General features: G+C 43.5%; 1 protein-coding gene across 4 annotated transcripts in view; it reads left to right on the forward strand.

Moving 5' to 3' along the window:
* LOC139550708 (solute carrier family 12 member 7-like) overlaps window positions 1-12621 on the forward strand; it is a 41979-nt gene that overhangs the window by 25302 nt on the left and 4056 nt on the right. For 3 of the 4 annotated variants that reach the window (XM_071361797.1, XM_071361798.1, XM_071361799.1), the window contains 15 exons: window positions 290-457; window positions 710-808; window positions 968-1025; window positions 2380-2554; window positions 2686-2804; window positions 2983-3081; window positions 4330-4449; window positions 5929-6033; window positions 6386-6554; window positions 7525-7720; window positions 9247-9416; window positions 9709-9840; window positions 9968-10075; window positions 11378-11553; window positions 11919-11933. In XM_071361797.1, the coding sequence (XP_071217898.1) occupies window positions 290-457; window positions 710-808; window positions 968-1025; window positions 2380-2554; window positions 2686-2804; window positions 2983-3081; window positions 4330-4449; window positions 5929-6033; window positions 6386-6554; window positions 7525-7720; window positions 9247-9416; window positions 9709-9840; window positions 9968-10075; window positions 11378-11553; window positions 11919-11933 (1909 nt within the window). Of the gene's footprint in view, window positions 1-289; window positions 458-709; window positions 809-967; window positions 1026-2379; window positions 2555-2685; window positions 2805-2982; window positions 3082-4329; window positions 4450-5928; window positions 6034-6385; window positions 6555-7524; window positions 7721-9246; window positions 9417-9708; window positions 9841-9967; window positions 10076-10397; window positions 10533-11377; window positions 11554-11918; window positions 11934-12621 lie in introns of all 4 variants that reach the window. The other variant, XM_071361800.1, reaches the window with a different exon arrangement.

Consider the following 12621-nt stretch of genomic DNA (forward strand, 5'->3'; position numbering starts at 1 on the left):
GTGCGCATGGCACCTACTACCATACCTCATTCGAAGGGACTGAAATATTTTCTCTTGAATGGCACATATACACAATCCATGTCTAAATTCTTTCAAGGCTTAAAAATCCTTCTTTAACATGTCTCCTCCCCTTCATCTACACTGGTTGAAGTGGATTTAACACGTGACATCAATAAAGGATCATAGCTTTCACCTGGATTCACCTGTCATGGAAAGAGCAGGTGTCCTTAATGTTTTGTACACTCAGATTATAGTACACTCAGATTATAGTCTCTGTGTCCCCTGTTAGACAACATGTGGGGGGACTACGGGCCCAGTGGGATGTTGGTAGAGAAGAAGAATCAGTCGTCTGTTCCAGCCCAGGATAACTCCAGAGATATCTACATGCCTTACGTCTTCAACGACATCTCCACCTTCTTCACTCTGCTGGTGGGAATCTACTTCCCCTCCGTCACAGGTTGGTATAGTAGCCATATTGTCACTATAGATATCATCGTGCAGCTACCACCATATGACATAATGTATTGTTTGTCATCCTCACGCTGATTGTAAGGGTGTTAATGTAACTTGTGCTTTGGAAGAGTTACTGTAACTTACGCTTTTGTGTTTTTAGTTTTGGTGTTGTTTTCTGCTGCGGAGACAACATTTAAGTATGTTGGTGATTTCCTGAATTTCAGCTTCTGAAGAATCTATGTGTGTTCCATCACAGGAATCATGGCGGGCTCCAACAGATCTGGAGACCTCCGAGATGCCCAGAGGTCTATTCCTTTCGGCACCATCTTGGCCATAGCAACCACTTCTTTCATTTGTATCCTTGGAGAAACCATGGAGATGATGACGTGCATGTGTGGAGTGGTGTGCATGCATGGAGTGCTGGCATGTGTGTTTTAGTGTGGGAGAGATACGGTATGTGTTGTGCATTTGTTAACTTTGACAACACTATTTCCTTCTTAACCCCAACTCCCAGACATGACCTGTGTTGTGCTATTTGGGGCCTGTATCGAGGGTGTCGTTTTGAGAGACAAGTAACTACTATTCCACAATTATTATTTACATGGCAATAGCTGTTATGACATTATGTACAGTAGCATTGATGCAGAAGCCATCCCTGCTGTGTATAACTTGTATATTAAAGACCTTTGTGTCATTCAAACAGTGCCTTCAGAAAGTATTTACACCTTTTGACATTTTCCACATTTTGTTGCGATACAGACACATTTTTGTCACTGATCTACACACGATACCCCATACTCTCAAAGTGGAATTTTGTTTGTAGAACGTTTTTTTAAATCAATAAAAAATTAAAAGCTGAAATGTCTTTAGTCAATAAGTATTCAACCCCTTTGTTATGGCAAGCCTAAATAAGTTCAGGAGTAAAAATGTGCTTAACAAATTGCATAATAAGTTGAATGGACCATCTCTGTACCACATATATAGAATTATCTGTAATGTCTCTCAATCGAGTAGTGAATTTCAATCCCAGTTTCAACCACAAAGATCAGGGATGTTTTGCAATGCCAAGAAGGGCATTGATTAGTAGATGTGTAAAAAGAAAAAAATCAGACGCTGAATATGCCTTTGAGCATGGTCAAATTATTAATTAGGCTTTCAATGGTGTATCAATATACCCAGTCACTACAAATGTAACCGATGTGGCTAGCTAGTTAGCGGTGGTGCGCGCTAATAGCGTTTCAATCGGTGACGTCACTCGCTTTGAGACCTTGAAGTAGTGGTTCCCCTTGCTCTGCAAGGGCCGCGGCTTTTGTGGAGCGATGGGTAACGATGCTTCGTGGGTGACTGTTGTTGATGTGTGCAGAGGGTCCCTGGTTCGCGCCCGGGTCGGGGCGAGGGGATGGACTAAAGTTAAAACTGTTACACAAAGATACAAGTGTCTTTCCTAACTCAGTTTCCTGAGAGGAAGGAAACTGTTCAGGGATTTCACCATGAGGCCATGTTATGGGTATGCTAATGTAGTTACAGTTTTGACTTAAAAATTGTCTTGAAAATCTATGTCAAGACATGAAAATTGCTGTCTAGCAATGATCAACAATCAACTTGACAGAGCTTGAAGAATGTTTTAAAGAATAATGAGCAAATATTGTACAATCTAGGTGTGAAAAGCTCTTAGAGACTTACTCAAAAGGACTGACAGCTTTAGTCGATTTTGCTCGATTTTGCTCGATTTTGCTCGATTTTGATTTTGCTTTATAGAAACAAAGGTGCTTTCTATAAAGTATTGACTCAGGGGTGTGAATACTTATGTTATTAGATTTAATTTTCAATCAATTTGCAAAACTTAAAAACATGTTTCCACTTTGTCATTATGGGTTACAGTAACTGTGTTTGTATAACATTCAACTGTGTCTGTTTCCGCTACAGATTTGGGGACTCTGTCAAGAAGAACTTGGTGATTGGAACTCTGGCATGGCCTTCTCCATGGGTGATCGTGATTGGCTCCTTCTTCTCTTGCTGTGGGGCAGGGCTGCAGAGTCTTACTGGTGCCCCTCGTCTGCTGCAGGCCATAGCACGTGACGGGATTGTCCCCTTTCTGCAGGTAAGAAGGTCCTAAAGACTGTGCTATGCCCCTTGCTATTGCATCTCAATAACATAAACACTTCAGCTAGTTTCTCTATCTCTTTATTTTTCTCTCTCCTTCTCCATCTCTCTCTCTCTCCCCTCCTCCAGGTGTTTGGTCATGGTAAAGCCAATGGAGAACCTACCTGGGCCCTCTTGATGACCGCTGGGATCTGTGAGATTGGAATCCTCATTGCATCCCTGGATGCTGTTGCCCCCATTCTCTCAATGTGAGTGTGTTCAGTATGTGTGTAGAAGGCGATACTGCAAATGTGAGCTTGTGTCTTTCTCTCTATAGTAATGGGATGGGAGTGTTTTATCCTGTCAGTTGTGTACAGTATTAGCTCATTGTCTTTTGGAAGCCTATAAGTCACTTCTATTCATCTTCTCTGTGGGGCTGGGTTGCAGGTTTTTCCTGATGTGCTACCTGTTTGTCAACCTGGCCTGTGCTGTCCAGACACTGCTCCGCACTCCCAACTGGAGGCCCAGGTTTAAGTTCTACCATTGGTGAGTTAATATTTTCCATGCCAAAAGTGTCAATTCAGGACCAATATTAAGTTACAGCCCAGCACTAACACACCTAACGCATCCAATCACCTAATCATGAAGCACTTTGTGAAATAGGTCATGTACATATGCAGTCTTAAGAGCAGATATTCCGAAGGAGGCAGAAGGTTCTGGTGCAAAGGCGTCCATATTTCTTAACAGTGATAGCCTGCAAATAAATATTTACAAGACAAATGGGTAGACAATGAATTTACTTCTCACACAAAATACCGAACTGCACTACGCCTAAAACAGGCTCACCCTGTAGCTTCCATAGCTCTTACAAGTGTACATGGCTCAAGCAGCCTCCCCTCTATCACCCATCCCAATCTACCTAGAAACCCAAAACAGGTGCTTATACCCTCTAAGCCCCTCTCTGGTACATACCCATGTCCAATGACAAGTAACCACATAATTGGTATACAAATGTAACTGGCTTCCTCATAATTACCCAAATACATACATTCTGTCTAAAACAGATGTGACCACTTCCATGTGCACTTTAAATTGGGCACACATTAAACATTAATCATGAATTCTTACATGAATAGAGCCGGCGAATGGCTGCAACTCAGTAACATGCAGTATAGTGGTGCGCAAAGGCGCACAACTCAAATGACACAGACAAGACATGACTCACCGTGCTCCGACACAACGTGGGAAGTCTGAACAAAGGATAGCATTAACAGAATGAAACAGAGTCTCTAACTCGTGAGTGTTGCAATGATTCTGTGCAATGAAACAACGTTTCACTCTCATAGGCTAGAGACAAGTAAATCACCGCATTTATGTTTGGAACCGATTATACGAAAATACCTTTCCATACAAACATTTTCCTACAGAACTGGGAATGAACTATAAACAGTAGCTTATTGCTAACAAAGGAGCTAAATACTTATATAGTCATGTGTAATGTTGAGTATAATGCTTCTTGAAATAAATGGCAAAATGCACGTGGGAAAAAGAAAGTGCTATTTGGATATAGAGTCCAATGGCAGATTAGACAGTGTGCGTGTTCGTGACAAGTGGGCATAAATTCACATCATCACACACTTGATTAGTTAAATCAGGTGTGTCAGTGCTGGGCTAGAACAAAAGCCTGCACTGCTCAAACGTGCCCAAGATCAGGATGTAGTAACACTGACCTAATGCCTATCCAAACAATAAGCCCATTCAATAAGCTGTTGTCCTGTTCTCTGGTCCCTGCAGGACGCTGTCATTCCTGGGGATGAGTCTGTGTGTCTCCCTCATGTTCATCTCCTCCTGGTACTACGCTCTGGTAGCCATGTCCATCGCTGGATGCATCTATAAGTACATTGAGTACAGAGGGTAAGATTCTGGTTTTCCAATAACAGCTCAATAACATTAATTAAACTACTGTAATTACATTGGTAATGTCCCCACTCAAATCAAATCAAATTTGATTGGTCATGTACACATGATTAGCAGATGTTAATTCGAGTGTAGAGAAATGCTTGTGCTTCTAGTTCAGACAGTGCTGTAATATTTAACAAGTAATGTAAGGGGATGGAGTAAGAAAATGTACATATAAATATATGGATGCGCGATGGCAGAGCGGCATAGGCAAGATGCAGTAGATGGTATAAAATACAGTATATACGTACATATGAGATTAGTAATATAGGATATGTAAACATTATTAAAGTGGCATTATTTAAAGTGACTAGTGATACCTTTATTAAATCAATTTATTAAAGTGGCCAGTGATTTGAGTCTGTATGTTGGCGGCAGCCTCTCTATGTTAGTGATGGCTGTTTAACAGTCTGATGGCCTTGAGATAGAAGCTGTTTTTCAGTCTTTTGGTCCCAGCTTTGATGCACCTGTACTGACCTCATCTTCTGGATGATAGCGGGGTGAACAGGCAGTGGCTCGGGTGGTTGATGTCCTTGAGGATCTTTTTGGCCTTCCTGTGACATCGGGTGCTGTAGGTGTGCTGGAGGGCAGGTAGTGTGCCCCCGGTGATGCGTTGTGCAGACCGAACTACCCTCTGGAGAGCCTTGCGGTTGAGGGTGGTGCAGTTGCCTTACCAGGTGGTGATACAGCCCGACAGGATGCTCTCGATTGTGCGTCTGTAAAAGTTTGTGAGGGTTTTAGGTGACAAGCCAAATTTCTTCAGCCTCCTGAGGTTGAAAAGGTGCTGTTGCGCTTTCTTCACCACGCTGTCAGTGTGGGTGGAGCATTTCAGTTTGTCCGTGATGTGTACACCGAGGAACTTAAAACTTTCCACCTTCTCCACCACTGTCCCATCGATGTGGATAGGGGGTGCTCCCTCTGCTGTTTCCTGAAGTCCACGATCATCTCCTTCATTTTGTTGACGTTGAGTGAGAGGTTATTTTCCTGACACCACACTCTGAGGGCCCTCACCTCCTTCCTGTAGGCTGTCTCATCATTGTTGGTAATCAGGCCTACCACTGTAGTGTCGTCAGAAAACTTGATGATTGAGTTGGAGGCGTGCATGGCCACGCAGTCATGGGTGAACAGGGAGTACAGGAGAGGGCTGAGAATGCACCCTTGTGAGCCCCAGTGTTGAGTATCAGCGGCGTGGAGATGTTGTTTCCTAAGGGAGATGTCCCCACGGAATTAAATATAACACAGTATTATATCTCTATGTAGAGTCCATGCCTTTCTTTAACCCATTTTCTGGACAGTGTTTTGTAATTATACAGTTTGGTTACAGTTTGGTGTATTGGCATTGGTATCTAAATGTGTGAGATTTCTGTAATCCTAAAAGGTTTTGTGTAGTGCTCCTGCCTTTTTTAACCCTCTCTCTGATCTCTTTCTTCTCAGGGCAGAGAAGGAGTGGGGAGACGGGATCAGAGGTCTCTCCCTGAACGCTGCCCGCTATGCTCTGATCCGCCTGGAGGAAGTGCAGCCACACACTAAGAACTGGAGGTGAGAGGCTGAGAGCAGTGTAGAGCATAGGGTGAGGATGACTCCTGAGGGCCAGAGTCATACTCAGTTATGTCATTTCCCACTTAGACACATTGTACATTAACTTTTTAAATATGAATAACATTTATTTGACGTTTGCGACCCATTATGTGCGCACATGAATGATATCTCCTTCCTTGGTTTAATGTTTCTGTACTTTAGGTTTGCAATGTAGAGCTGTCACTCTAAAAACCGATGGATAATGACTAACATTTGGTTGTCTTGCTGTCCTGCCTGATGACCTAGTTTAGTGGCTTGCCTTGATGTCTATTTATCTTAACATACACTGACTGTACTGTATCTCTCCCCCCAGGCCTCAGTTACTAGTGCTACTGAAGCTGGATTCAGACTTGGGGGTGAAACACCCTCGTCTGCTGTCCTTTACCACCCAGCTGAAGGCAGGGAAAGGTCTGACCATCGTCAGCTCTGTGTTGGAGGGCACCTACATGACCCTGGGGGCTGAGGCCAAGAGCGCAGAGCAGGTGAGAGACACTAATATCACATGACCAGGGTGGCAGAGAATCAGTGTTCAGACAAGGTAAGATGTGCAGAACAGCCGCAGTTGGAACAGATTCACCCTTGGCTACTGATTCTCAGACCCGTCCAATATGATAAATAGAACTGCATTACTAGTGTTTTGTGCTCGCTGGAAGCAGGTGTAATTTAGACACCCACTCAAATAGTAAAGAGACTTACAGTTTATAAAGCCAAGTGCTAGTGTAAGTAATATTATCCCTGACTCTGACATTCTTACTCCTGTGCAGTCACCACATTGGGGGGTATGGAGTTCTCAATTCATTATCCCATAAAAGAGAATTCTGCCACCTGCTGGGAGGTCAGATGGGTGTGCTAAAATATCATAGAGGCAAACTGTTAGAGATTAATAATATACTCAGTAAGTTACCATATTAATTTACAATCAAACTGGTGAAGAGAAATACATTATTATCTCTGTTTACCTCACTCTCTGTCCTCTTCCTCATCCCAGATTACAGTCTGATGAAAGCTGCCTTTCCGTTTTTGCTCTGTCATGCTACCCTCCAGCCATAGTCAATGATACATTCTGACTGGTCTAATTCAAGCACAAAGAGGTCAATAAAACGCTATGCGAGGCCAAACGCCAATGGCTCTGTAGAAATTCCTGCAGTCAGCTATATAGATGTTTCCATTTATTTGCTGCACATGTTAAAACATGATTTTGGTCACTCACTCTTGACTTCATGTCCAAGTTTAGAAAGCATTCATAAAGCTTACAACTCCAAAAAAGCCTCCTTCATACTTTCTGCATACTTTCTGTAGTATACTTGCATCAAAATGTTTCATCTACTATGAGTGTCTTGCAAGTGTAAAAATAGTATTTATGGAAACTGTTTATATTCACTCTGTCATCTATTAATCCATTTTCCTCTTTCATTCTCTTTCCTCCTGGCTGTTCCTCTTCACTTGGTGCAGAACGTCAAGTCGGCCATGCACGCAGAACGTACCAAAGGTTTCTGCCACGTGGTGGTGTCCTCTAACCTGAGGGATGGTTTCTCCCACCTGATCCAGTCGGCAGGGCTGGGGGGCATGAAACACAACGCCGTCCTCATGGCCTGGCCAGGGGGCTGGAAACAGGCTGAGGACTCCTACCCCTGGAAGAACTTCATTGGTCAGCAGTAATTTCATACTCTACTGTACTCTACCATACTTTACAAGAATAGTCTACAGTACCTTTAAGTAGCATCATCAAGTATGTCTGACTAAAGTAGTTTCTCCAGAAGACATTCACATACATTTGAAAAATTAACCTAGCTAGTTACATAACAGGGCCATAAGTATGTGGACACCCCTTCAAATTAGTGGATTCGTCTATTTCAGGCACAACCGTTGCTGACAGGTGTATAAAATCGAGCACACAACAATGCAATTTTCATAGACAAACATTGGCATTAGAATGGCCCGTACTGAAGAGCTCAGTGACTTTCAACGCTGCATCATCAAGTCAGTTCGTCAAATTTCTGCCCTGCTAAAGCTTCCCCGGTCAACTGTAAGTGCTGTTTTTGTGAAGTGGAAACATCTAGGAGCAACAACGGCTCAGCCGCGAAGTGGTAGGCCACACAAGCTCACAGAACAGGACCGCCGATTGCTGAAGGCCGTAGCAATCATCTGTCCTCGGTTGCAACACTCACTACCGAGTTCCAAACTGCCTTTGGAAGCAACGTCATCACAAGAACTGTTCGTCGGGAGCTTCATGAAATGGGTTTTCATGGCCGAGCAGCCGCACACAAGCCTAAGATCACAATGCGCAATGCCAAGTGTCGGCTGGAGTGGTGTAAAGCTCATCGCCATTATACCCTGGAGCAGTGGAAACGGGTTCTCTGGAGTGATGAATCACGCTTCACCATCTGGCAGTCCGATGGATGAATCTGGGTTTGTAGGATGCCAGGAGAACGCTACCTGCCCGAATGCATAGTGCCAACTGTAAAGTTTGGTTGAGGAGGAATAATGGTCTGGGGCTGTTTTTCATGGTTCAGGCCACTTTGTTCCACTGAATTGATATCTTAACGCTACAGCATACAATGACATTCTAGACGATTCTGTGCTTCCAACTTTGTGGCAACAATTTGGGGAAGGCCCCTTCCTGTTTCAGCATGACAATGCCCCTGTGCACAAAGCAAGGTCCATACAAAAATGGTTTGTCGAGATCGGTGTGGAAGAACTTAACTGGCCTACACAGAGTCCTCAACCCCACCTCAACCCCATCAAACACCTTTGGGATGAATTGGAACGCCGACTGCGAGCCAGGCCTAATCGTCCAACATCAGTGCCCGACCTCACTAATGCTCTTGTGGCTGAATGGAAACAAGTCCCTGCAGCGGTTCCAAAATCTGGTGGAACGCCTTTCCAGAAGAGTGGAGGTTGTGATAGAAGCAATGTGGCGACCAACTCCATATTAATGCCTATGATTTTGGAATGAGATGTTCGATGAGCAGGTGTCCACAAAACTCCACATACTTTTGTCCATATATTGTACCTTGAGTGAGATTTGGTTTTGGGTTCCGAGAATGTCAAGCAAGTGAATGTCTTATGGTCGAGTCAAGTGTTTTTCCTGACCAAATGACCTGACCAGAGTCTGTCAAAACTGTGGGACCTAATTATATGGGTTTCTTGTTATATGGGTTCCTTATCCCACAGAGACGGTGAGAGAGACAACGTCAGCCCATCAGGCCCTGCTGGTTGCTAAGAACATTGACAAGTTCCCCAGCTCTGAGGACCGTCTGGGGGAGGGCACCATAGATGTGTGGTGGATCGTCCATGATGGAGGCCTTCTCATGCTGCTGCCTTTCTTACTGCGCCAACACAAGGTACTGTGACAGGGGCACCATATACCCATGGGTACTGTTGCTTTGTAAAAAATAAAATAAACTGCTTTCAAATGGAGGCCAGATTTTCACAAAATGAATTGCATCTGTTTAACTTTGGTGTAAACTAAAGGTGTGTTTTGAATTATTTTTGTTGTATTAATGCTATTTAATCTCTCCTCAGACTAATATTATTCTGTTTGTCCTGTGGGTACCTTTGCCACTGTTCCACCCCTTGTGTGTTGCGCTGTCATGGTGCATTTTGGCCATTAAACAATTTCCTTCTCCGTCCCAGGTGTGGAGGAAGTGTAAGATGCGTATCTTCACCGTGGCTCAGATGGATGACAACAGTATTCAGATGAAGAAGGACCTGCAGATGTTCCTTTACCACCTCCGTCTCAATGCTGTAGTGGAGGTGGTGGAGATGGTAAGTAGCTGCACTCACACTCACTCAATCATACGTGTTATATAGGATCAATAAGAAACCATTTGTCAGGGTTTTACCCAAAATATTGTGCCAAATTCTTCATATCGCTTTGTAATTCTGTCCTCAGCACGATAGTGACATTGCAGCCTTCACCTATGAGAAGACCCTGGTGATGGAGCAGCGCTCTCAGATGCTGAAACAGATGCAGCTGTCCAGGAACGAGAGGGAGAGAGAGGTAACGTGGTGTTCTACTCTGTCTGGCTCTGTTTAACCAGGTGGTTCAATAGTGAATAAAGCATCATTTATATTGACATGCAAACACATGATCACTGCTTTGAATGTTAACTGTAGGCCTATGCAAAGTGTTTAAAACAAAGACAGCGATTGCACTTCACGCACGGGACAGATTATATCTGTGGTCCTTCCTGTTACAGTAGTTATTTACTTCCTTGTCGTGTGCGGCTCGTAATATTGGCCGACTGTTGTGACATTTTGGCCTGTCCTGATTTCCTGCTGCTGTGTTGGATGTTCTGGGCTCGCATTGGGTTGGGCTTCAGATTCAGAGCATCACAGACGAGTCGCGTATCTCCATCAAGAGGAAGAAGTCATCAGTGGTGGAGACACTAAAGGCCCCAAACACACTACAGGTCCCAAGCCTGTCCATATCCAGGGACATGCGGGAGGATGAGGAGGTAGCCAAGCAGCCATGTGATGTCCCATAAACATCCCATAAGCATCTCCCTCCCCTCTCCCTCGCCACCCTCTAGCCCATCCTCATACCTGTATCTGACATAGACAGAGCCACAGCTATTAAATACCCCAAAAATTGCTGTGATTGTGAATTCTTGAGGAACTCTTAAGGAATGACAGAGATGTTCCAGTAGCAGCGTACTCCAATGCTGTATGTGTTTCTGGAAGCAGTGCTGGGAAGCATTGCTCTGAGTGAATATGTATGTGGAAAAATAATTTAATGGAACTGAATTATAGGATCTCTATTGCTGTGGCCCTCTCCGCGTCATTGTCACCACACTCCTCGATTAACTTACCTGAGAGTTATCGGCTTTGTAGCAGCTATTAGACTTAGATCTTTTTAGAACTAAGAACTTAGAGTGTTTTAGAAAACTGCCAACCCCAACCCTTCAACTAGAAATGTAGTCCCATTATTTACAATTTTCAACTTCACTACAATTTATTTGCAATATGTTTTTATTATTGTTTGCTGTTGTACACTTCATTTTGTTCCTATGTAATGCATTGTTTTATGTCACTTTGTTATTTTCATGTTGAGGCATTGAAATGTATTTCATTACTTTTCCATGGAGGAGAAAAATTAAGTAATGCAACAATGAGAATATCATCGCTAATACATTGTGGATCTTTTGTTAGGAGTAACATTATCATTCTTGTCGGTAATGCAAAACAAGGATAATCTCCATTCTACAGTTGTGCCGGCCTGCTGATCCTGTCTGATGGGAGGCACCACTTTGTTTAGCGTGCTGCCTGGGTCTGTAGTAAAACCAGTGTTGTTATTCCCCAGGCTCAGCTGATCACTAAGCTGGGCACTAAGTCGCATGGCAACCTCAACGACAACGCTACCGCCACGCCCGACCACCGCGTCCACATGACCTGGACCAAAGACAGGCTGATCACCGAGAGGAACCGTAACCGCAGCGAACCCAACGTGGGCGTGAAGGACCTGTTTAATATGAAACCGTAGGTATCTCCCCCTAGAGGCTCCAGGCTCACACTGCAGCATGCTGTTGGACCAGAAGTATCCCTTTCACGCTACTCAGTCTAGCCAAGCCGTGCTGTTCTGTCCTGGCCTTGTATTGGTACTGGGAATTCCATAGATGCACCTGTCTACTGCACAGATACTGAATCATAGCGACAATAGATACTGTTATTTGAAATAGAGAGTGTGTCATGTACCATTACTTGAACTAGTCTTTGTTCTTAGGACGTTATATAGTGAATAACCTGGCATCAGTTTGTAATCCATCATTGATGCCCAGTTGTCCCTATTTGTATATGAAAGAATGTGATTAACCTTTATATATGTTTTGTTTCCTTCCTTCTAGCGAGTGGGAGAGTCTGTAAGTCAAGTTTCCCTTTGTCTCAACTGTGTGATGGTGTGTGTGTGCCTGCATGTGTGTGTGATCCTTCCCTTTCCATGGCATGACCTTGCAGTTTTTATTGGAGAAGCGAGGGTTGTGTGAAGTCTTTCTTCACTTCTCTCCTCCTCCCCCTCGCAGTTGACCTGCATGGAAAGGATAACGTTCTCTCTGCATGCATGACCTTGCCTAACTTGCCGAGACTGTTTGCTATAATCATAAGCATATTATATATAACATATATGCCTTGATGTATCAGTTAGAGAGGCGTGATATTATTACTAAAGACAAATCATCAAAGTTCTTCTATCATGCAATTACTTCTACCTACAATATTCATTAATTAGATGTTTTTTAAGCCTACTGATACAATGCTACTGTAACCATGACATGAACCTGATCTCTATGCTTCTGTAGTATCAACATGACATAACTCCTGACAAGGTCAATCATGAACACTGTCAGAACAATATAATATATGGTATGTCTATACCGTAGCATGTCTATTGAGGCATTCAATATACAATTACTTAGGGTAGCTAATTGGCTTACTGTCAATTCTTGGTAAGCGTGTGATTAAATTTGAGTCATGAGTCATGACGCCGTCAAGTCACTTATAATGAATGCTTATGACAGGTGTGATATCATGTTTATAATAGCATCCTGTAGT

The sequence above is a fragment of the Salvelinus alpinus genome, chromosome 23 (genome assembly GCF_045679555.1).
Source record: "Salvelinus alpinus chromosome 23, SLU_Salpinus.1, whole genome shotgun sequence".
Lineage (NCBI taxonomy): Eukaryota > Metazoa > Chordata > Actinopteri > Salmoniformes > Salmonidae > Salvelinus > Salvelinus alpinus.